A 24,224-nucleotide genomic window follows, 5' to 3' on the forward strand; every position below is an offset into this window, starting at 1 on the left:
ACAGGAAAAGTATTGTAAGAAAGTCACACATTTTAAGAAAAATGCCTGAATAGATTTGGTGGCACTTTATAGTTTGAAAAATAGGATACAGGATTCATGATAGAAAAGTCGATGTTCACCACTGTTAAATTGACTTTATCTCTGTCAATTTGCTGTTATAAGACACAGAAAATAGATTTTTAGATGTTTTTTCATCCTCAGAGATAGAAATAGATTTTCTCATATTGAAGATTTTGTGGTTTCTTTTATTCTGTGCATTCTCTGCAGAAGTTCTGAGATCGAAGAACATGCACTGCAATGAGCAGGAGAATTGTCTTTGTGTTAAACCTCTGCTTGCAAAACATGAAGAGAGTTTTCTACCAGAATGGAATTGGATTTCAGCACTTGTCATGCATTTGTCTTTCAGCCTGCCCTTCCTGCTGCGAATGGCTTTGTCTGTGGACTCGGCTTTGTATCGCTGGCAGCGACGGGGAGCTCACAGTCCCTCCCAGGCTCTATCAGAATCAACACCACTGCTGTTTTCTGTCAGAGCCAAACCAAATCTCAGTCTAAACACATGGAGAATTGTGTTGCCTGACAATGGGAGACAGTGGAAAGACTGGAAACAAGCTTCTACATTTTATTCTAGAAACAAGATACAGACCACAGAGTACACATGGTTCACTTTTTTGCCCCAAAATCTTTTGAGACAGTTTCACAGGTAAAAAAATTCATTCAATTTAGGCACACGCTTTGTGGTGATTGGGATGGGGCTGGCCCAGCCTCATCCCCAGTGGGCACAGCTGTGAGAAGCAGGTGAGCAGCACTGACAGCAATGAGCCATGGAGTGCCCAGGGGCACTGAGCAACCACCAAAGGGAGCAGAGGCACACAGGGGCACTGCATCAACAGGAGGGTATCAAAGGTTGGGATGAAGAGCAATAAAGGGCAGATGCTTGCAGCCTTCTGATGTGGTGTGGTGTTCCTCTGTATGGGTTGAAGCTTTCTGAAATTGTGTGGTGATACTCTGTGTGTTGTGGCTGTCTCAACTGTGACAACTTCAATGATCCTTGAGATTCCAGAACTCTCTCTGAAACTGTGATGGAGACATTTGACTGTGATGGAGAAGGCCTGCTTTTTTAGTTGCAACCATACTAAAACTTAGGTGATGATAATTTGTACCAAAATGGCACTCAGTTGATACTGGAATGGTGGATTAAAGCAAACACAGGGAGTGCTTAACCGCTGCTGTGACCAGCTTTTTTAATTGAATGCTGCAACAGTTCTCTTTGTCAAAAAATCTAGTTTTTATTTAAAAATTCTTCTGGTTTTGTGTTGTGTAAACCTCTGGTTTTTAGAGCACAAAAATAATTCATTGGATGTGTTGAGACACCTATGAAATTCTGTGGATTTCAGCAGCTCAATTTTGATATATTTTTAATATGTCAAGTGATCGTATATGTATGTGCAACTGCAAGGTCAGGTTTCTTTTCAAGTGCTGATTTAAAATTATGTAAACCCCCCAGCATAAAGACTCAAGTCAAAAAGATTCCCAGGGAGCCATCATCACAATGAAAAGAAATGGAAGCTGTATATCCATCTCCAGCTTTGAAATTTTCATTCTATATACTAGATTGGCCCATTCCTAGTTTGACCTGCCTTTTGCAGAATGCTTCATGGATTCCTGATGGGAATATTTCTATAAATTCATTGGTTAGTTTTTAAAGGTTTGATTGGCTTTTTGTGTTTAATTTTGTGCTTATCTTCAAGAATGAAGTGGTGAGGGCCATTAAAGACCTTGGCGATCCCAGAGACAAATAGTGTTTCCAACATGTGAGAAAACTGGAGCTAGCTGTAATAGTATAAACATGTACGTCACAGGATCTTCTGAAGAAAAATTTTGCATCTTGGTTAAGCAGCTGATTAATTTCTTCTGGAGAAAGGAATAAGAGGGTAGAAGAGTGAAATTATTAATGTTCCTTTGACACTGAACGGGGGTTGTTCATTAAGGAAAGGATATGTTCTAATTTCTGACTACTTTTAATTTATTTTATACCTTTTCAGGCTGGGTAATCTTTACTTTTTCTTTCTGGTGGTTCTGAACTGGTTCCCACAAGTGGAAGTCTTCCACAGGGAGATTACGATGCTGCCTCTGGTCGTGGTGCTGCTTGCCAGCATGATTAAGGATGCTATTGAAGACTACAGAAAATACCAGTATGATAAGACAATAAACTTCACTAAAACCAGGGTATATGACAAGTAAGTAAACTAAATCAATTATTTGTTTCCTTGCTTCTGTTGTGATAGAAACTGCTTATCTGATTTTACAGTAACTCCCTCACTGACCTTTCAGGATACTGTAAGTTTGGAAGAACCTTACAAAATAGTTTTTTCTACCATTAAAAATGCATTATTTATCTCACATAATCTCAGTATCACTGAGGCTTTGTTTCATATCACAACAATGTGTGCTGATACAAACAGGTTTTCATTCCAAGTTTTCCGAGCAGCTTGTCAGCACACGCAACATCCTCTCCTGATAGCAGAAGGATCTGGAGGATAAATGGAACTTACTCAAGCCTGGAACAGAAAACTGGGGCTGTACAGAAAACTGGAACAATGTCTTTCAGATGTTTCACAGTAATACAGAAATTAATGATCAACTACATTCAAGGTGAAAAAAGTTCTAGGACTTCCAGCAAGCAGAGAGATCAATACAGCCCGGCTTGGCTTTGGAGCTGGTGCAGCACCTGCAGGAAGCTGTTTGCTCAGTACTGACTCAGAAGGAAGAAATCATTTCACTGCAATTCTTGTTGCAACATTTCGATTTCATCAGAGTTTCTTGTCCAAGTACTAACTTGAGACTGCTTACCTTGTCACTACATCATGAAGCAAATAGAAGTTTTCATTTAAAATAAGTTTAAATATTTGTGTGCTTTCCTTTTTTCACCTGCCCTTAAGCCTAGGCCACAGAGAAAAAAATTGCTATGGTTTACATACATGCCATTAGCTCTTCTGGAAATTAGCCCTTATCTGTGCTGACATATTTATGTGTCAGGAAGAAGGATCAAAGGTGTCTAGGTGAGAGAGGAAGGTTTGGGGTCTGTTGGGGAGAAGGATCAGGCTGAGGGGCAATCCAGGTACATTGCACTTTACTTGCTTATGTCTATGTCTGATTCCTCTGGCTACAAAATCATAGGTTTACTTAGCTTGGGGGAATGGGGGTTGGCTGTTTGTTTAATAATAATCAATCTTATGGTCATGAAAACAAACAATAGATAGAGGAAATAAAAGAGAAATACTATCTGTACTGAGGTTGTATCCTTTGTTGACATCTGGGACGCGGAGCTCTGCCCATTACCTTTGAGCTTCCTGGCAACTCCCAGGGTTATAAAGTGATTCTGAAACTCCTGGAGTGACCTGTGAAAGTCGTGTGTGTGTTCTCAGCTTTGCCACTGCTCTGTGTTAAAGCAGAGACACTTCATACGAGCAGAGAGTTGCTGCCAGGGAAATGGTCTGAACAGGGCCTCCAGGCATCTGCTGGCAGGAAGAACAAAACATTCAGGATGCTTTTGGCAGACGTGAGGTGCAGCTGCCCCAGCAGGATCTAGGACCTGGTGCAGCTGAGTCAGGATGATCCCTGGCCCTGGGTACGTAGAGGTTGGAGTGGAGGAGGCAGCCCTGGGATTCAGACATCTCAACTCTTCTCTTCACCATTTGGGAGTTCATTTGGACTGTTGAACTCTTCTGACTTCATTGGTTTTCAACTTGAAGCTACTTTTTGAAAGAAAAACAAGATGTCAAGGAAAAATGCTCCAGGCTGCTTCTCTACAATGGCATGGAAAAAACATTTTTTCAAGGAAACCTGCTGCCAATGTGGTGCTCCAGACATGGAAACCCAAAATGAGGAGCTGGAGATGAGAGGAAAAGTAAGGAAAAGAAAGAAGAAAAATGAAAGTAAACGTGTGATCATCTCCAATTTGCCCTTTGGAAGCAAGAAGTGGAAGGAAAATCCAAACAGATACTATGACTCCAATGAAATTAAGACCACAAAATATACCATCTTTACTTTCTTCCCTAAAAATATCTATGAGCAGTTTCACCGCTTTGCCAATATTTATTTTGTGTTCATTGCACTGCTGAATTTTGTGCCAGTAGTGAATGCTTTCCAACCAGAGGTGTCTGTGATCCCAATTTGTGCTATAATGGCCATTACAGCCATTAAAGATGCTTGGGAGGACTTCCGGCGGTACAAATTAGACAAAGAAATCAACCATATGGGATGCTACATTTACAGCAGGTAAGCCTTGCGTAGCTTTTATTACCAAAAACATTGGGTCGAGAACTTTGATCAATGGTGAGGCTTTTTGTTTAAAAAAATTAATAAACTGCTGAAAAATCACAGTCATTAGGTGAAATAGGGAAGAGTCATGGCCACTATCACCTGGTATTTGTTCTCATGCAGGGAAAGTCTTTTTGGTTGGGTTTTTTTTTTTTTTTTTTTAAGTATTGTTGTACTGGGAAGTTAAGTTTGAGTTTCATTGTATTGGTGTGTCTATCAGCCTCTTAGACATGCAAAGCATTGAAAAAAGGTGCTTAAAGAACTACAAGCAGCTGAATTTCTAAGACATTTTCAAGAGGGTTTAATTCTACCAATATGAGGTAGCACAGAACAAGATCTATCATGGGACTTGTTTACATTCTTAGATGCCAAGAAATCACTTAAAAACCTGGCCCTTTGAACTACATTTTATTTTATACTCTACATTGTTGACTAGCTTTCAGTTATTTTTTCTTTCTTAGGCAGTATGTAAAATGAACCTGAGAGAAAACAGTCTAGAAATGAAAGATAGTAATATATGCCTCTGTTTAGTCACTTCTAAATGAATTAACTACAAGTGTCTGTGCTCGCTTCTTCAAAGTGCTTCATGACTTCTAACTGTTAGGACATTCAGAAGATTGAAAATTATGTTTTATTGTATCAAAACTGTTCTCTCAGCAAAGTAGCAAATTATTTCTCCCTGATAAAATATCACATCTGGGCGTCAGAAGTGCAAAACTTTCCATCTCCATGAATGTGCCTGTCATCCCTCAAAATAATCAACAGTGCTTTACATAACATGTGCTTTCATGAGCAAGATCTTGCAGAACTCTGGCTTTTATCACATGGGGCTGTCATTCCTGTTTGTTTCTCCTGCATGTGTTTGTCAGATTTTTATTTTTGTGTCCTGCTGGTTAAACAGGAAAGCAATAGGTTTGCTTGTTTAGGGGCTAAACTTAGACCCACATATAGATAATGATTTGTCATTTAAAAAAATCTGCATTCCTCTCCTTGCCAACTTTAAAAAACAAAGCTGGCATTTTACAAGTTTTTAAATATTGTGGATTTAAGATCTCTTCTGTAGTGAAGAATGTCAATAATTGTAGCTCTTTGGGTAGCGTGGCAAAATGCCTTTTCTGTCTATCTTTGAAATTTCAATCTGGTTGAATGTTCTAGCTTTTCCAGTGTTGCATTAGCCTGTGAGGTAATGGATTATTTGCTAATACTTGTTAAAACCAGTATGGAACAAAATAAGTGGGGCAAATCTGCAGAGGGATCTTATTTATTCCCTCTTTACACACAGAAACCATGCCAGTTTAGATCTGAAAGCCTTTTACCATGGGAACATGAAAAGTAGGGAATACAGTGGAACTTGTTTTGTATAAGGGAAAAATATCCACCATGGAATTACAACATAAATTCAGATCCAGATTCAAGATTGTTATGCAGAAACATGAGACAGGCCTGCCTTAAAATTGGTTATTCCATTCCACAAAAAAGATTTTGATGTATGAATCAGGCATGTCTAGGATCTTGTCTTTCACCAAAGTGGCCCAAAATGGTGATGTAAGGGAAAGGAAAATGAGAAGGGCTTCAGACTACAGCATTCATCCTGTCTGGAAAAATAGTTGGTAATAACAATTGCCATCAGATCAGTCACTGCAGCTTATTATATTATGAATAATTTCAATCAGGCTTCTCTGGTGCTTTGGGAAGCTGATATTTCTTGTTCTTCTTGCTAGCTGCAAAGTCATGGAAGGACATGATGTCTTCTAATTTTCTTCCATATGAATCATGAAAATAGGTAATTGTTTTAACATAGGTGAAAGTCTTTTTGGGAGACTGCAATCTTGTTAATCTTGTCTCAGCAAAAAGTTATTTCTAATAGAACAACTGATCTTCCATTCTAGATGAAATATTACTTAGATTTTAAGGTGTAATCTTGGAGTGTATGTTGTCTTTATTTCAGATTTTAATAAGGACTCTGGCACCTGTTCCAAAAGAAATATAGAGGCAAACCAAACTTTTCTAGATATTGAATGTTCTTCAAAACTTTCTTGAAGACCAGGGGAAAAGCAGTAAATTGCCTTCTTTCAACACAGAGCAAGGGAAATTAAAATTAAATAGGCTGGCCTGTAAACATATTTATTCTAATTTTCTTTTCACAGAGATCAGCTGAAATGGGAAACCTAGTCTGCTGGTCAAATGAAAGAAAAGACAGTTCTAGTAGTGTATTTAAAGAATGTTTAATTGAAAAAAGAGAAACAATTAATAGGCATTAAAGTGTTCTGGGGAGATATAATAACCCAAATGTTTGATTGAGGAGTTTGTACTTTTGGAATCATACTCTGTAGACTGTTGTGCTGTTGAAACAAATTGCACAACAGCAAAAGGAGAGAACAAAAAATTGAATTGCAGATGGTACAGACCTATGTTTAAATGCCTGCTTTCTCATGGTGTTCTTTTAAATATACTTTGTCTACTTTAAAATTTTCCAAGCACGGCAGACTTCCATTACTACAAAGCACCAAAGCATTTTCTATGATGCTATACTTTATTATCCCTCTTTAATTGCATTTAAATTTCTCAGGTCACCTGATTTCATGGAACCCTAATTAGTTAGACTCCATCCATAACAGTTAATTATAATCTTCAAATAAATATATGTGATTTTTATCATATTCATTTTGTTGCACCCAGATGTGGGTGAGGGTCCGTAGTGACACAGAGTGCCCAGGCAGGTGCAAAGGAGAGCTGCTTTATTGCAAAAACCAGGCCTTTTAAAGCAGTTAGCCCATTACCAGTTACGTTGTTTTAAAGCATAGCAAACATAATTCAACCAACCACCATACACCACGATGTGAACACACAATGGTTATAGAACTCATTTCATACCCCTCATTCAGCTGAGTCTCTTTTCCACAGTCCTCTTCTACTTAGCCAAAGTAACAGGCCTGAGCCATGATTTTACAAGGGTAACAAGGCCCTTATTCTATAAGGCTGTACCTTTATGCAACACTCAGAGACCTCTAAGTCAAGACTGGCACAGATTGCTCTCTTCATCTTTCTTGTCAGTCAGTGCTTCCAAACCTCCCATGGTTATTTTTCTCTAACCTCTCTTCAGTTTGTCATAACTTACGAACAGGAGCCAGCACTGAATGTGGTACACAAACCTGAAAGTGAATGGCAATAGTTGCTAAAAGCTATTATAGATAGTCAATTGTCTTGAAGTTCTATAATGTTCAAGGAACTAATTGATATGTAATTATTATGTAGCTTGGCTATGATATACCCCAAGGGTTATATCAAGCTCTGTAAGTACTCCATAGCATCCAAACAGGTTTTTGCATCAATTTCACAATTTTGGAAGATTAAACCTATTTTTTCCTCAATGTTTTAGTAGACATAAAGATACAAATGCAAGGGCTATGCACAGTTCAGTATGGCACAGCAGCAGCCACAAAAAAACATTAACATTATTTAAGCTATTCATATTTCTTAATTGCAAGAATGTAAATTCAAATATCTGAGTCAGTGACTCAGAGAAACCTCGTTTATAAGCCTTGAATTATCTTATGGACCTTTTGGAGAAGTAGGTAAGCCAACAGGCATCCTAAATGAGGTTGCCTGATTACTCTTTCCATAGAAAGTTCCTCTGTAATACTTTCAGACCCTGTCATTTTCAGGTAGTTCCTACAAGCATCAATCTCCTCCTCCTCTCTAAATCCACTCATGTCTGTGGCACAAAAAGTTTAGGCTGGCCTTGATTCTTACTCTTTGTCTGCTTAGTGTAAGGTTTTAGAACATTTAAAGATTTTTGCATCAGCACTAACTCTGGGTTAGCGCTAGAGCAGAGGTATAGAAAGAAGGAAAAAACAAAGTGCTCATATCTGTGTTGCATGAAATCAGAACTGCCAACAGCTGAAAAACTGGAAGTGGCTTAATCTGGACCCACTGTTTTGAAAGAGAATTAAAATGTTTCAGTCTATTGAAGTATTGTGATTCTGTGCTGCAGTTTTCTCTCTGACAGCAATGGAGATTTGCTTGCCTGTAGGTGACCATGCATACAGGATACTTTATGTTTTCTATGGGAAGCTGGGCAGCAAAGACAAAGGCTGCCCTTCTGTTTGAACCTCTTTCAACTGCTCTGTTCAGCTGGATTTCTGAACAGAGGAGAGATTGTACCTCCTGTGGATTCTCCCCCTGTCTGGGATAGTGCCAGGGATGCAGTGACCAACAGAGGTATGGGGCATCTGGAAAAAAATCAGTGAAAAGGGTAGGGGACATGCTGGAAAATAGGAATTGACCTACTGTCAAATCTCAGAGTTTAAAGAGAAACAATTTTTCTCTGAAATATCATATGCAACTCATTCAACCCAAGGTGAACCTGAAAGTTTGTAAAGTAGAAAGCAGGATGAGAGGAAAATCCCATTCTGACAAGGGCACAGTGAGCAACACTTAAAGGGCATAGCAACATCAAGGCTTCTACAGCTCAGCGGTACCTTCCCTGAGCAGTGCAGGAATCCCATCAGCTGGAGGATGAAGACCTCCAATAGGTGCATCCCTGTGACAGCCACAAAGCATGTACTTGCATTAGTTGCAAGCTACTACCCCCTGCCTAACATCAACATGAGTGTTGTTCTCTGGCAATGAGCATCCCCTGCTCTGCCATCCCTGTCATTTTGGTCTGCTCCTCATGTACTATGGAGGTTTTGTACCTAGTTTAGCTGTGGATACCTGAATTAGCAGTGAGTTTGACTGAAGGCACAAACAGTGCTTTCTGCTTGAGGCATTCTTCAGCCTTGCAGTGAGCTGAGAAAATGTCCTTAACCAACAGAACACTCCGGTGTGTTATGTCACCGTGACACTGCTTGGTACCAAAATCATGAAGAAATTAAAACACCTTATGTGGGATATGATGATTGCCTTGTGAAGAATTATGGGACAAGCTGAACTGACTAAATGCAAACCAGCTCTCAGCTGGTCCAGGCAGCACCACTTGAAAATGGAAGAGCAGTGAGCTGCAATTGTCAGTCAGGGTGTATTGCTACAGTGAGGATCCTCAGTCTCTGTGGAAGAAAATCCATTAAATACATTACTAAAGCTACCACTGCTTCATGTATTGCTTGATCAGAGCTTTCTTCAAGATCTATTACCTGCCAAGGCAATTAAAGCTGCTTCACAGAAAAGGTGCAATGGCTTAACAGCAGGGGATAATGACTACACATTAACACCAAATAAATAAGAATCTCTGGCTTTGGCTCAGAGACCTGCAAAATCATGGCCTTATGGCATTAAGATTCAACCTACCTGTCTGAACTTTTAAAATACCATTAAAACCTGGAGAGTGGCAGGTTTCTACCATGTGACCTCAAGAGCTGCATGGTCATATAAAGATATGACTATCAAAAAAGCTGATGTAGGCTGTGCTGTCCAGAAATTTCACAAGTTAATGAGTCCCTAGAAACTAATGGTAATGATTAGGAGACATTAATTGAGTGACCTTGAAATTATCTGTTACTTCCAGCTGGTGCCAGGAAGAATTGAAACAACAGTATTTTGTTCAAGGCAGTAAAAAAAAAAATCCTAAATACAGTCATCTGCAATTTACAAAAAAATCTAAGCAATGTGCTGTTTACATCTATTTTATTTTATTTCTTCAAAGGTGAGTTAAAATAAATCCAAAACCATTTATATGAACAAATAATACATTTATAAAGTTCTGGGACTTACTTAAAGTTTATGTAAGCTTCAATTGGATACAGAAGTTGAGCATAGGCTTGTATCATTAAGAAAATAAGTAACTTGTTATGATGCTATAATGTTATGATGCTATGATGCAGTTTAAGCACATAAGACAGGATTTTTTATTAGCATTGAGAAACTTTGAATGCCAGTATGATACAAGAGTATGTACTTTATTAGACTTTAGAAATATTCCATTTCAGTTATTTTTAAAAGATGATTTTGCTGTCTTAACATAGTGTTCAAATCCTGAGAGTTTGGTGCTGTGGGGAAAGGCTGGGGCTGGGTACAGGACTGGCCACTGCTAAATGACATCAGTGGGCTGCTGGGCTGATGTGCTGGCACAAAAAGCCCTATGGGATGGGATGGGATGGGATGGGATGGGATGGGATGGGATGGGATGGGATGGGATGGGATGGGATGGGATGGGATGGGATGGGATGGTGGCAGGAGCAGTGACAAACCCACACACACACCCTGGCACCTTCCCATGCCCAGGCAGTATGTGCAGCTCAGGAGCATCATCAGCCAATTGTGCTGTACTCTGACCTATGGACAGCTTCCAGAATCGGTTCCTGTCTGACCTAGAGCCTTCCTCGAGTCCTAAATCTGCTCCTTTGCTGTCAGATTTTTGTTTTGTGGCAGCTCCTAATGGTGAGGTCATGGACATGAAGTGATCTTTGACAATATTTTCGGAGGGGTTTGCATATAAAAGCGGATATAATCTTTGATAGCATCAAACTGTGCAAGATTTTTATTTGCAAAAATAGACTGTGAAGGGCAAGCAGCTGTGTGATTCAACCTATTGCCCTTGTGGAACCAAGATCCCAGAATACTGGTGTTTTTTATAAAATAGGTGGTGCTTGAAGACCATTTTCAAATACAGCAATCTAGCAAATTTACATAAAACACCAATATATTTTTCTATGTACCATGACCCGGTGACAGTTTGCGGGGGGTAGAGTGCAGAGCAAACAATATCTTTATTTTGAACTGCAAAGGATCCTGAGATGGTGCTTGCAGTAATTCTAGGGAATAAGATTCACTGGACTAATTGTCTGATAAAATGTTTCTAGATGACAAAGATTTCTGAAGATCTTTCTCTAAGACAGCCTAGGAGACACACATGCTGTGGAGTGCATGTGAAAAATTACTTTTATTTAATTTTTTCTGTATAGCAGAACAATAATTTTTATTTCCCTCCATTCACTATGCATTTTGAAATTTTTTTGCAGTTTTTTGATTGAAATTTATCTTTATTGAATCCAAGAAAGTGAACTCAAATTGTTGATAAAAAGTCAATAATTTATTCAGGTTCCCCCATGATCTCCAACTGCAGCAGGACTTTTTTATGCTCCTTTTTTTTTTTTTTTTTTTTTCCCAGAAATTACTTCATAAAATCTGTTTTGTTCAGGCCTTCTGTTCAGATTTGATGAGTCAAATAACAGTTCTGGCAGACATCATTTTGACTGTTCAAGGCCTCTTTTCATTGGCAGAATCCTCTGATGGGCATCATCATGATATCTATTAGCAAGGGAACACTTTTAGAATGTGCTTTTGATAAAATGCCTGGTAAAAGAGAGAAGGGACTGAGGAACTTTTATCTTACATCTTGTCTTCAGTGTGCCACAGCTCTGATACCACATGCTGTAAGAATCAAGTTTCCAGATTCCCACCCATTGAAAATCCCCACATCTGGTGATTTTTATTTTATTGGTTCAATACATTTGCCCTTTTTGTGTATTTCTCGTCCGACCATCTTGGGTTTATTAAGCTCCTCTGTTTATTTAGCAACCAGAGCTTCTGCTGTTAACTTTCATCACTGAACAGAAAATGGGCAGAGTTCCCAGTTACAGGGATTGCTGAAAGGAAATTGCTTCATCTGAAAAATCTTGTTAGACAACTAGGACAGTGCTGCCGTGGGGTGCACCAGTTTCATCATGAAATACTTTTCTTCCTTTCATCCACTGGCAATTCCCTACAAAGTTGTAGAAAAGCTTTGTACTATTTTTAGTATTTTTAATTATTAATCTTATAATATAGTCAAAATTTTAATCTTACAGGTCCAGATGAAGTATTCTTCAGGAGCAGAAAATATGTATTCTTTGAATACTCGTTGGGATAGAGTGACAGCTCACCTGAAAGCAGGTTTGGGATTCTAGCAATCCCTGAACTGCAGTCCCTGTGCCTAGTCAGGCCTTTCCTCTGATCTGAACGAAGTCATTTGGCTTTTCTGACTCACTGTCTCCTCTGTAATTAGTGACTGGGTAGAACCCTGAAGCTTTATGTGTAATAAAATGTAATGTAGGTAATGTAATGTAAGTTTCATAAGTAGTTATTGAAAAAAAAAACTACAAATCTTTGATTTCTGTGGATTATTTGGGTGAATCTGGTTTCTTTCATCTGATGTGGAACACAGCCAGCTAGACAAGTCCCTTCTATAGCATTTTATGAGTGGACAAAATCAGAAATATGCTCCGTAAACTTCTGAATTGTGCAAGAGTTGACGTACAGACAGGTAGGATTACCATGGAGAAGCCACGGTAAACATTATATGCAAACTATAAATGGCATTTAAATGTCTAGGATGGCAACACAAGACATCTACTTCCTCTAAACTGATCTTGGACTCTTTCTTTCATGTTTTAAACAAACAAATTAAGAAGTCCTATTCAGAAGGTGTTTGGCATGGAAAGGATTGGTACTTACATAGTTGATTTGTTATACTAACTTAGTATCTGCTTTGTAGAGGATTAAATACTCAGCATACACTTGGTAAAATGCTTTTCAAGTAAAAATTTAGCTAGATTTTTTTTTTTTTTTAATGCATAGCAGCATCTAATTAACTTACAACAAACCTCTGTTCTTCCATGTGGTCTTTTATGTCTGTTGTTGCACAAAAGGAAAAGGCCATGCAGGTAAGTAGAATCAGACAAAATAAGAATGAAAAATTCAAGAAAGAAAAATTAATGTAAGATGAAAAAATATTGCTACAACCCCATCGTTTAGTAAGTGTTTCAAAAGCAGCAGTAAAGGGATTCAAATAATCGGGTTGGGGGGTTCTGGTTTTTTAATAAAAAGTCAGGACTGGGAAATGGGCAGAATTTAACTTCTTGCATAACGTGCAGAGGTAACTGTTAGTAGTTGTTTTGTGGATAAGGGCACAAGCCAAGTGTGAGGGTTTGCCTGGCAGCATTGTGGCTGGCTCTCCTCTGCAGAAAGCCAGGAAAGCAGGTGATCAGGAAACAGCCCTTGGCCTGACACTGAGGCAGTGCTTGGATGTGTGCTTTGAACTGGAGCAAAACACTTTATCTCTTCTATCACTGCTCCCCTTCTCATGACACAAACACTTCAATGACAGAGAGGATTCTCCATCCAATAGATGAGGGTGATTAAAAACTTAACCAAAAATGATACTATGAGTCATTACAAAAGGGCTTTTATTGTCTGTCTGGTAAAGTATCATGAGCATTTTCCCTCTCACAGAGCAAGGCATAAGATGATTCAGTTATTCATCCTGAAAAAATAATTTCCTCTCAAGGAGTTAGAGGAGCCAAGCCATTGTTGCAATGTATTTTGCCCATTTGCTAATTTTAAAGCTTATTGTGTAATTTCTGGTCTGCTTAGATGGCTAAGGGCGCTGAAGGATTAATTACTGAAAAGGCAATGTCAAAAAAAGTCTGCTAATTGCTGAACTTAGTTAGTTGATGAAATAGTAATTTATTTTTCATAAAACCCCATATAGGCTCTTTTACTTTATTTTTTTTTTTTTTTTTTTTTTTTTTTTTTTTTTTTCTGATTTATGAGCTCTTTGTTTCTCACTTTAACTTTTCCATTAAATTTGGCTCAGATTGTATTTTTTTTGTTTAATACTAAGGGATCATTTGTCAGTTCTTCTACCTTTTGAAGTTGTTTCTGTGCACTAAGCTCAAAATTTGTAACTACCCCTTGAGAGTTACAAACTGGAAAGATCTAAAGCAAGTGTGGCTGAGGTATCAGTTTGCTTCTTTCAGGAGCTATATGCTGATGTTGGAGATTATCTAGGGAAGAGTTACAGTCAAAAACAATAATCTGAATTTCTTCAATAAGATATTCAAAAATACCTCTGTTAGTCTGAACTGCCTTAATTTTGTTGTGCAGATTATAGGACTAGTGCTAGAATGAAAGAGAACTGCTGTAAATGTTTTATCCACATAAAAATTTAGCTTGAATGTGACATATGGTGAAGTGGTGCTATGGAAGTGTCTGAATCATTAATTTCTAGCTTCTGTGTTGTGTCCTTGAAAGAAAGGTCAGTGTGCCCCCATGCCCTATTTTCTCTTTTTGAAGCCCCACAACCCAACAGTCCTGCCTTCCTAATGTCACTCACCACCCACGGTATGCTTTTAATGCAACAGGGAGGAACATGCTTACGTGGAGAAGTGCTGGAAGGATGTCAGAGTGGGGGACTTTGTGCAGCTGCAGTGTAACGAGATCGTCCCAGCAGACATCCTGCTGCTCTACTCCTCTGACCAGAACGGGATCTGCCACCTGGAAACCGCCAACCTCGACGGGGAGACCAACCTCAAACAGCGCCGCGTGGTGATGGGCTTCAGCAGCCAGGTCAGTCTGGGGACGTGCAGCCCACAAATGTCTCAGCCATGGCCACTGTGCCACAGCAAAGCCACTGCCCCGAGGGATTTATTTCTGCATGGCAATTGGAAGAAAGCTCGTGGTCCTCTGCCACAGCATCCGTGGGTCTGTTCCTTACGGACTCTGTGTCTCCACACTCACTTCATAGGCAGGTGGAGGTGTGAGAGCTCAGCTGGGAGCTGCCCTAAGGCACTCTGGGTTGGCAGTTTAATAGGAACTCAAGGTAAATTAATCTTTTTTTTAAAGTTATCTGTTTGACATCAGTTTGTGATTCACCAAAAAAATCACCTTTTCTTAAAATCACCATTTCTTTTTCATAGGCAGTATCATTTCCTTTTTACACTTTAGTGCTATATTCATGTGGCTCATGTTGGATAAACCTGAAGTAAACTAGAAAATATGACTTAGGGATAGTTGTTATGTTTTCAAGTATCTTTAAAAACACATCAGGGTACTTTTTCAAATAACCCAGAGCAAGTTTAAGGAGTGTGAGGAGGAAAACTGTTCCATTGGAATCACTCCAGCAGACAGGAAACAAAACCTCATAGAGAATTCTAGGAATTACATTAATTTATTTAGCAATAAGTACCAGTGCCACTAGGAAGATCTTCTGGAGTTACTGTGTTTGGGACACAGCTGCCAGGGAGCAACCAGACATTAAATAAAAGCACAACATTTCCATGGCCAGTTGAGATCAGGTGCTGTACTCCAGTGTTTTCTGCTTGTTGTTCAAATGGAAATCACATTGCAAAGATGATTAAGGTCTTTCTTATATTGTGGTTGCCATAGCACACAGCACATAGCCTTTTCCAGTGCCTTCCAGTGACAATTAAAGTGAGGTTTTGTTCCTAAGAAGCACTAGAAATTTTAATATGTAGAGACTTAGCAGAAAAACAGTAATCTGGCTACTTAACATTTTTTTAAATGTTGCATTTTTGTCACGTAGTTCTAATTTACATGTTAGGTTTTCTATCTATTTTTCCTTTTAGAGGAGAACAGGGTGCTCTACCATTACACAAAATGGAAGCTTTTGCCTCAGTTGTTCGTAATGTGTGGAAGTCTTCCATTATATCAGAAAATACCCCCGTGCTAAATTGTGCCCCAGACTGCCTATTTTCTGGTGATATTCTTTAGACTTTGAGTTGTTATTGAGATAAACTGTATGCCTAGGAATGTCTGTACTTAAGAACTCCTGTTACATTGACAGGGTGGAATGCAATTCTGGCCATGGTGGCAGCCAGTGCTCAGGAAGGTCAGAGCTGATAAAACCTCCTGTATCACCCTGCTCTTGTGGTGTGTTTGTGTAAGCAGTGTGCTGGATGGAAAACCCCAGTGCAGGTAGTATCACACTGCAGGTTTTAGTGTGCCAACTTCTTCCTTGCTCTTTGAGCTTTGCTTAGTCCTGTGATTTATGAACTGCGTAAACCCCCCTCAGATGTAGTTCTGCCTATAAAGTACAGGGAGGAAATATATACATATTAGTTAGTTCTTCAGCTGGGTTAGAACTAACTGGGGTCCTTCAGTTTAGGATGCAAGAAAGGTGGAGAGAAACTATTTCCAAGAGCATGGAGGGACAGGACAGGGGGAATGGCTTCAAACTGACAACAAGTAGGTTTAGATGAGATATTAGGAAGAAATTCTTCCCTTTGAGGGGGTGAAGCCCTGGCACAGGTTGTCCAGAAAAGTTTGGGTGCCCCATCCCTGGAAGTGTCCAAGGCCAGGTTAAACTGGGCTCTGAATCAACCTGGTCTAGTGGAAGGTGTCCCTGCCCATGGCAGGGGTTGTAACAAGATGATCTTTAAGGTCCCTTCCAACTCAAACCACTCTGTGATTCTGTGATATGCTTAGGAATATTGAATACAGCTCTCTGTAAAGTACTGAGTGAAGGGATTATAATTTTTTTCTTTTTATGACATTTTCTAATTTGAATTTTCAAACATAAAATTCTTATCATCAAAAGAGAAAAAAATTGAGACAAGAAACATTCTCCTGTACCCCTTTCTATCTAGAAGCCTAATAGTTTCCTTTTTTAGCAATGAACATGCCAGGTGACCTTTGTGTCTTCCTGTGCTCCTGTTGCACAAATACTTCTAGCAAAACCAAATATGAACTGATTTTCCTGTTGAGTTCACGGAGTTGAACAAGATTCAGCAGAGGTAAAAATTCTCTCTTAACAGACATTCTAAAAATACTCAGCCAGATGGGTCAGAAGGTATGCAAAATGCCCTTATATTCCTGAAGTTTTTATATTTCCTCCAGCAATTTTTTATCATATTCTCTACTTTTTTGTACTCTTATATATGTATATAGTAATATGTATAAAGTGTAAAAAATTTATATAGTAAAAAAAAAAAGAAATATATGTATCATTTATGGAAAAAAAGAACAAGAGAGAGAAAATAATGTAAAAATTAAAGCACGATGCTTGCTTTAGAAAAAGGTAGGGAGGCCCACTAGGAGATTTGATTTCCAACCTTCCTAAAGGAGGATTTTGTAATAAGTGAGCTTCAGTTCTTTTAAAATTCTGTGACAGAGCAATAATTATTATCTTTCACAATTCTCACATCCCATTTTTATTACATTTTCTTAATCAAATATCAAAGTTCTGTGTATTTTGCAGTTAAGACTAAATCACCACTTATGGCAGTCAAGTACCTCTCATTCTGTCTGCTTTCTGGACTGCTTCATGCAGTCCAAAGCCCAGGCTGTTCCCTGAACACTGGGGAACTCAAGTAAAATCAAGTGTGACTCAGTTCAGCTCCAACCTCTGAGTGAGCCCTTAGCCTGAAAAGCTTTGTCTCATTTTGTCTCTCCCAGCAGTGTGGGTTTATTCTACTGCCTTCCCTCGTCTGGATTTGTTCATCCATTTTAGGGTTGGGTGGTGGGGGGTTTATGCTGTTAGTCTTGCTTTTATTTTTCTTTGATTATGATACACTCATTCAAATGTGTGGTCTCTTTACATTTATACCATCCTGGCCTGTAACATAAGTCTTCTAGCATAATCAAAAACCCTATTAAATACTGAAATTATTTTCATTTGAGCTTGCTCTTGGTCGACCATTGTTTTTCTTTTATAAATAATCTGACTATTTCACAGAACCATAGAATCCTAGAATGGTTTGGGCCGGAAGGAACCTTAAATTTCATTTTGTTCTAACCCTTATCATGACCAGGGGCACCTTCCACTATCCCAGGTTGCTCCAAGCCCCATCCAACCTGGCCTTGAACGTTCCCAGAGATGGGACAGCCACAGCTCTGGGCAACCTGTGCCAGGGCCTCTCCACCCTCACAGGGAAGAATTTCTTCCTAATATTTAATCTAAATCTACTGTCTTTGTTATATTCATTCACTTAAAATGAAGACAGGTGTTTCCACTAATTGGCATCTGTGATGTCTTGTTCAATACACAGGATTTTCTTCACTTAATTTAACCAGTTGTTATTCCAAGAGGAGGAAATACTCAGCCCTTCTGAAGCTTTGCTTCAGACTGAATGAGCTAAAATGTCTTTGTCTCTCCTTCTAGGGCAAATGCTCCAGCGCTAGTGGTCTAAATTAAGCTTTTTTAGTGTTTAGCATTTCAAATACTCATTGGATCTGACACTCAATGTGTTTTCTCTTGTAGGATACTGTGTTTGAACCGGAATTTTTCCAAAACACCATCATCTGTGAAATGCCAAACAATGATCTCAATAAATTCAAAGGTTATATGTAAGTACTTGTTATCCATAAATACATTTTGGATCTGTACTTTGATATTCCTCTTGGAGGAATTGGTTGGAAGGAACATAATTTGGGGAAATTTATGCCTGTCACTATTATCTATTCCCAGATTCAAAAGTCAGTATAAAATGTAGACTTGGACTCTGTTTTGTGGCAAGGTAGAACTTCATTTGTGGTTGTTTCATACAAACTATTTTCACAAAGATTCAGCTCTGTTCAAAACTTAGACATGAGCTCATTTCCATTTGATCTGATGATTAGACTAAGCTAGATTTTAGATAAATCTTTCCAATTGTTTAAAGGTATCCAGCTGCATGGCTCTAGTTTCTTCACATTTACAGGGAAAAGGTGTGCAAGATCTAATAAACAATCCAGACTTTCTTCTTATTAGAAAGGTAGAAAGAGCAAACATGCATGCAAAATGCTATTGAACCAATGCACTAGACTAGTATAAAAAAGTAGGCTAGGTTTCTCTTTTGTCTTTCTTCATTAAATAATTCTGGCACGGACATAACAGCAAATTCAGCAGATTTAACCCCATTTATGAATTATAAGGTAAATTTCTATGTGATGGCTCATATCTTAAAATTCTCTTATCCTCCAACACAGAGCAGCCTTTCCCAAGGCCCTCTTCAGAGCAGTTATCAGTCCATGCTTATTCCCACACCACAGCAGAGAATTGTCCAAAGTACCTACTGCCCCAGACCAAATGCATGCCCCGTCGTTATGCAAATAATTCAACTGCATGAGTGTGCCAGCACCCACATCCAGCTTTGCTGAGTTTACCAGTAGCTAAACTAGGAGTTAATGGCTCTGCAAGAAGCAGTGAGAGTGTTGCACCTGCAGGAGCTGCAAATGGCCAGCTCTGTGGCAGAGTAAACCAGAGATTCTCTCCTGTTAGCACTGACCATACCTAATCTGGTTTTGAGGTTGTGCCCTGTAAGAATGGTGCCTCTAATAGCAATGCCATTTCTCCTCTGCTGCAATATCTTACAAGGGAAAAAGAGGTCGAGTTTGTATTTATTGCTGGCTGTGGTTATTGGCTATACCCAGGGACCACTGGGTATAATCTAAATTGAAGCAATCCCTCCAATTAGCAAAGAGCACTGAGATTATAGAAATGTAGGTGATAAATCACAAGGAAGCACACACAAATACACACCCTAGGGACTCAGGACTGGCTTCAAAATATTCAACTCTCAACTCAAAGTCTGTAACAGAAATCTCTTTGGTGAATGCCTATTATCTCACTTGCTTGATGGAATATGGAATTAGCTGCCTTTCTCTCCCTTCTTCAGGAATAGAAGAAAGAATTTGCTGAGGAAAATTACTTGCTAAGAGTTAGTGGAGTTTCTGCCTTTGGTCTGCAGAGATTTGAGCTATTTTATTAACACAAATTATTTGGAGCTGGCTACCTTTTTGTCCATGAACCCTCAATAAATTATTGAGGCTCTATTTCCTTGCTATAGAAGAGGAGGAGTACTCTCTGAAAAAAAATGTTAGGAAATAACTTAGTGACATCCATCTGACATGTTCAATCACAGAAAATTCTGTTCAAGGGATGCAATAAGGCTTCTATTAAATGAGTTACCCAAGCCTGAATTTAGATTACAAGAAAAACTGATTTCTGGCATTATGTTTTTACAATACCACCAGCTGTAGGTTGTTGACAGCTGCACCTTTTCCCCTGTCTAGTTTAAGTTGTGTAATCATGTGCAGCTGCACTTAGACATTGGACTGTACTTAGCTCTAATATAACACCTAGCCTTGCCTTTCATTTGAGAGATGAGACTATTTACTGGTAAATGAAACACAAAATACCAAATAGAAAGTAGAGAGAGATGATTATTCCAGGAAAAAAAAAGGTTTTTTCCCACTCTGACCTTTACATAACAAAACAAGACAAAGCATCTGAAATAGAAGCTCTCAGCTTTGGTGAAGATCTCAGGAGGAACCTACCAGTGTAAAATAAAAGCTGTGGGTAGGGGTAGGTGTGTGACATTATTTTTCAGATGCAAGCAACAAATTGCCTGCCTGATGGAGCACCAACCTTATGGTTTTCACCAGTTTGTTCTGCAAGCAGAAGGATCTGGTATGTGATGGGGCATCTTTAGCCAGGTTGGAAAGTCTTCTCTCCTGGATGAGAAGGAGGAAGAGCTCTTCAGCACGAATACTGATTGAGTGAGCTGAGATTCACAAAGACCTTTGGTGGCTGACGGAGTCACAGAGGCTCTTGCAGGATGTAGACGTATTCATCTGAACCTCTGCTCATCTTTCTAAAATAAATTTGTCTGTAAGAAGTTGAAAAATTACTCTTGTTTTCTTTCATAAGATATTGAATCTGTCAGATAAGTTTCCAAGTGAAATCCAAACTTAGTTTGTATTGGCATCATGACACACACTGTGCAAGTGGTCTTTAAAAGAAAGACTTGGACCTCTCTGTAACTTTTTGCTTGAAAAGTTTCCTTGAAACTGAGGGAGATAAAACCAGAAAAGGGCCTACAAAATTACTTTATTTCAACTTGAAACAGACATGCAGATGAAAATTTTCTTCAAAACTCCATTAGAACAGAAAAATTAATTGCTCTATTTGATTGTATTTCTTCTAGGGAGCAGCCAAACCATGAACAGGTAGGTCTCAACATTGAAAACCTCTTGCTTCGTGGATGTACAATCAGAAATACTGAGGCTGCAGCAGGAATCGTTATATATGCAGGTAAGACATACTTTTTATTTAGGTAAACTGAGAATTTCCCTGTAAATATCCTTTTAAAAATAAGTATAGTCTAATATTGCAACATCATTTGATATTTTGTTTAAAAAACTGGTAACGCACAGAAAAAGTATATAACTTTTTTTTAAGTGAAGGTATTACTCATCCATCTCCAAAGCCAGCAAGTCTTGCACTGGGTCTTTGGCAATCCTTGACAGTATCCTTGTGCATGCCAAATATCTTGTAAAAGTATCCAGAGAAGTAAAAAATTGCTCAGGTGTATTTAACCCTCAGCTCTTGCTATCCTACTAATTCCATCTGTCATAAAATCTACACAGCTGCCCTAGGGGAGGTCTCACAGGCTCCTCAGGGTAGAAACTGGAGCAGCTAAAGAGCTAATTAGAAAAAAAAAAATTGTCATCTGTGAATTTCATTCATCCATTCAATCTGTGCTAGTGCCAGCACGTAGGAGGCAGTGAGGCAGCAGCTGGAGGTGACAGAAAAGGCAGCAGCAGCACAGGTTTGTGCTGACAAAGACAGAGTGTGTCTGTGCAACCATGAACTTCATGCAGGAGACATGGACAAAGAGAGACAGTGTTGGTGCCCAGATCAAACACAGCAGTGCCAGGTTCAGCAGTGGGTCAATTCATCTGTTTCTCAGCATCTTTTACCTTTGGGTTGTTACCACTGCTTTTACTCAGTGAGCATGATTTATCACTGGCTTTGCCAGCGGTGTCCTCTTGTGCATCAGATAGTGGGTATCAGCTACCCTCTTCTTTGTAGATTAAATGAAAGTCAATTCAAACACAACAATTAATCCCATTAGCTGTTATTATCTTTTCAGTAGAGTTATATTAACTGGTTTATGTCTAATCAGCAGCAAGGGGTTCAGGGTTGAGCCAACTAAGAGAAAAGAGAAGTCACACTTTTACAAGAGTCATTTAGCTTAGATTAATATCCACAGCCCAGAACAAGACAACAGACTGTCTATTTCACTACCACACAACTGGACTCTGAATGTCTGCAGCTCCCATATGATTCCAAGGTGGCTTTGCCTTTGTAGGTCTTTCACTGTGTGTCTCTGTGAACACCTCATGCAAGGGTGGTGCCCACCGGGCAGAGGAGGAGAGCCAGAGCCAAACTCTGCAATCTTTTTTTTTTATTATTTTTTAAGCAACTACTGTATAAAAATCTCAGTGGGGATCATTCCTGGTATAATTGGAGTAATTTATCTTCCCTTCTCCTGTTGCAGTTCCTCATTTTCTTCTGTTTAGCTCAGATTTCCCAGTATGTTCCCTTGACCACCAGCACAGATCCTAATATGGATCTCTGTTTACATTGCTTAAGTTGCCAGTAGAAATGGTTGGAGTTTTAAAGTTATTCCCAAGACATGGTGGTTTTCATAGGAGTAGGTCTTCAAATCAATTTCTAACTGAGCTTTTATTGTTAATGTCAGCATAAAAGTTTTAGGGTTTTTTTTTTTTTCTTAAAATTAGACTGGCTTCAGTCAGTATCAGCTTCATTTCTAGGGTTCTTTGACATTGATAATACTCTGGATTTTAATCATGGTCTGTGACCTTTTCTGAATAATCAAGATCAGTCACATAATAAGATGGCACACTTTCCATTTTTATGACTCTATTACTCCTCAAACTTTCTTTCTAATGGAAGCCTTTGTGAGAAGTACAGCCATCACTTAGTGCAATTGCTTCATCTGTGCAGTTCTCATCTGACCCGAGGACAGTTATACTTTTCATGGCTACCCAAATTGTCCTACACAAAGCAATAGCACTAAAACACAAAAACCTCATTACAGAGTGATAGCCAATGCAGTTTTCTCATTGTGATTGGGACAGCAGTAAGAATTATATGCTTTTCATATACTAAAGTACCAGAAAGTTTTAGATGAGCCCATCAGCATCTAGAAATAGAGAGACAAGGTACCATTAGGGTGGTAGTGCTTCACAGCATAGGAAAGTGTGAGGATTAGAGAAGAACAAAACAGTTTATTTCTCATATTTCTAATTTTCTGTTCCTTACATGATGATAACTGTTACAGAAGTGTCCTTTTCCTGATGATCACATGAAGTGGAAAGGAATAGGAGAACTGATATTTGGAAAGAAGCTCATCATGATTTCTTCCTGAAATAAATTCATCAACACTTCCTTGAGGGTTTCCTGGGAGGGATTAGAGGCTTTGGCTTGTTTTGATTTCAATACAAAGCATTCCATTATGCCTGACATAAAGGAAAAGTCAGGAATAAGATTCACACAGCTGCTGGAGGAACAGAAATGCAAGCAGCTGTGCCCTCCTCTTCAGCGTAGCTTGGCGGTTAAGGGATTTTTCTCACCAAAGGCAAGGCTTGGGGTTTGTTCTGAGTTCTGCCTGTATGGGAGTGAGCACACATCTCCTGCTTCACAGCCTGTACACTCAATACCTGCCTAAGTGGAACAAGGGGCTTTGTGCTTATGTGTGAGTTGGAAGGGCAGGAGCACTGGTAGTATAAACTGGTCCCGCTGACACAGCTCCAGGTTGTGTACTTAATTACATATTCATTGGAATAGTAAGCCAGGAGCCCCAGCTCTTGAGTGAATGTCCTGAACATAAGGCTGGAGACTAATTTTCTCTCTAGCGCTCTTTTTAATTAATAACCACTGATGTAAACCTGGAATGAATACAGCAGGTGTGATTGAACTGCACCTAACTTCCAGTTTTTGGGTTAAATCATTTCCCTAGAGAAAGTTAAAAGACAGCTTGGAAAACAGTCCTTGTCACACACATAATGCACGTACAAATGAAAACTAAATACGAGTCTGCCGGGTCCGTATTTTCAAGGAAAAGGACTGCAAAAATAAACATAAAAGATACCAACAATATAACAACAGATGGTGTCCAGATATCCCAGTTGTGAAGCCACAGTTTAGATAACATTGATAGAATTGAAAAAGTAATTTCTGCTTCTTGACTTCTTGCAGCACTCCTTTTTTTTCATTATTATTATTATAGCAGCTCAATTCTATCTTACTAAGTTTAAATATTGGGGTTTTTTTTTTATTTCTCATATGACTGTTTTGTCAGCACTTTACAACCAAATAGCAAGAAGCTAAATATTAT

At 38.9% G+C, this 24,224-nt stretch overlaps 1 protein-coding gene across 1 annotated transcript in view; it reads left to right on the plus strand.

Annotated features, from left to right (window-relative positions):
• Window positions 1-389: 389 nt before the first annotated feature.
• ATP10B (ATPase phospholipid transporting 10B (putative)) overlaps window positions 390-24,224 on the plus strand; it is a 78,980-nt gene continuing 55,145 nt past the window's right edge. Inside the window, exons 1-5 of the mRNA XM_053991483.1 lie at window positions 390-700; window positions 2,043-2,237; window positions 14,442-14,646; window positions 18,299-18,384; window positions 21,006-21,112. Of these exons, the coding sequence (XP_053847458.1) occupies window positions 390-700; window positions 2,043-2,237; window positions 14,442-14,646; window positions 18,299-18,384; window positions 21,006-21,112 (904 nt within the window). The remainder of the gene's footprint in view (window positions 701-2,042; window positions 2,238-14,441; window positions 14,647-18,298; window positions 18,385-21,005; window positions 21,113-24,224) is intronic.

This window comes from Vidua macroura, chromosome 15 (genome assembly GCF_024509145.1).
Source record: "Vidua macroura isolate BioBank_ID:100142 chromosome 15, ASM2450914v1, whole genome shotgun sequence".
Lineage (NCBI taxonomy): Eukaryota > Metazoa > Chordata > Aves > Passeriformes > Viduidae > Vidua > Vidua macroura.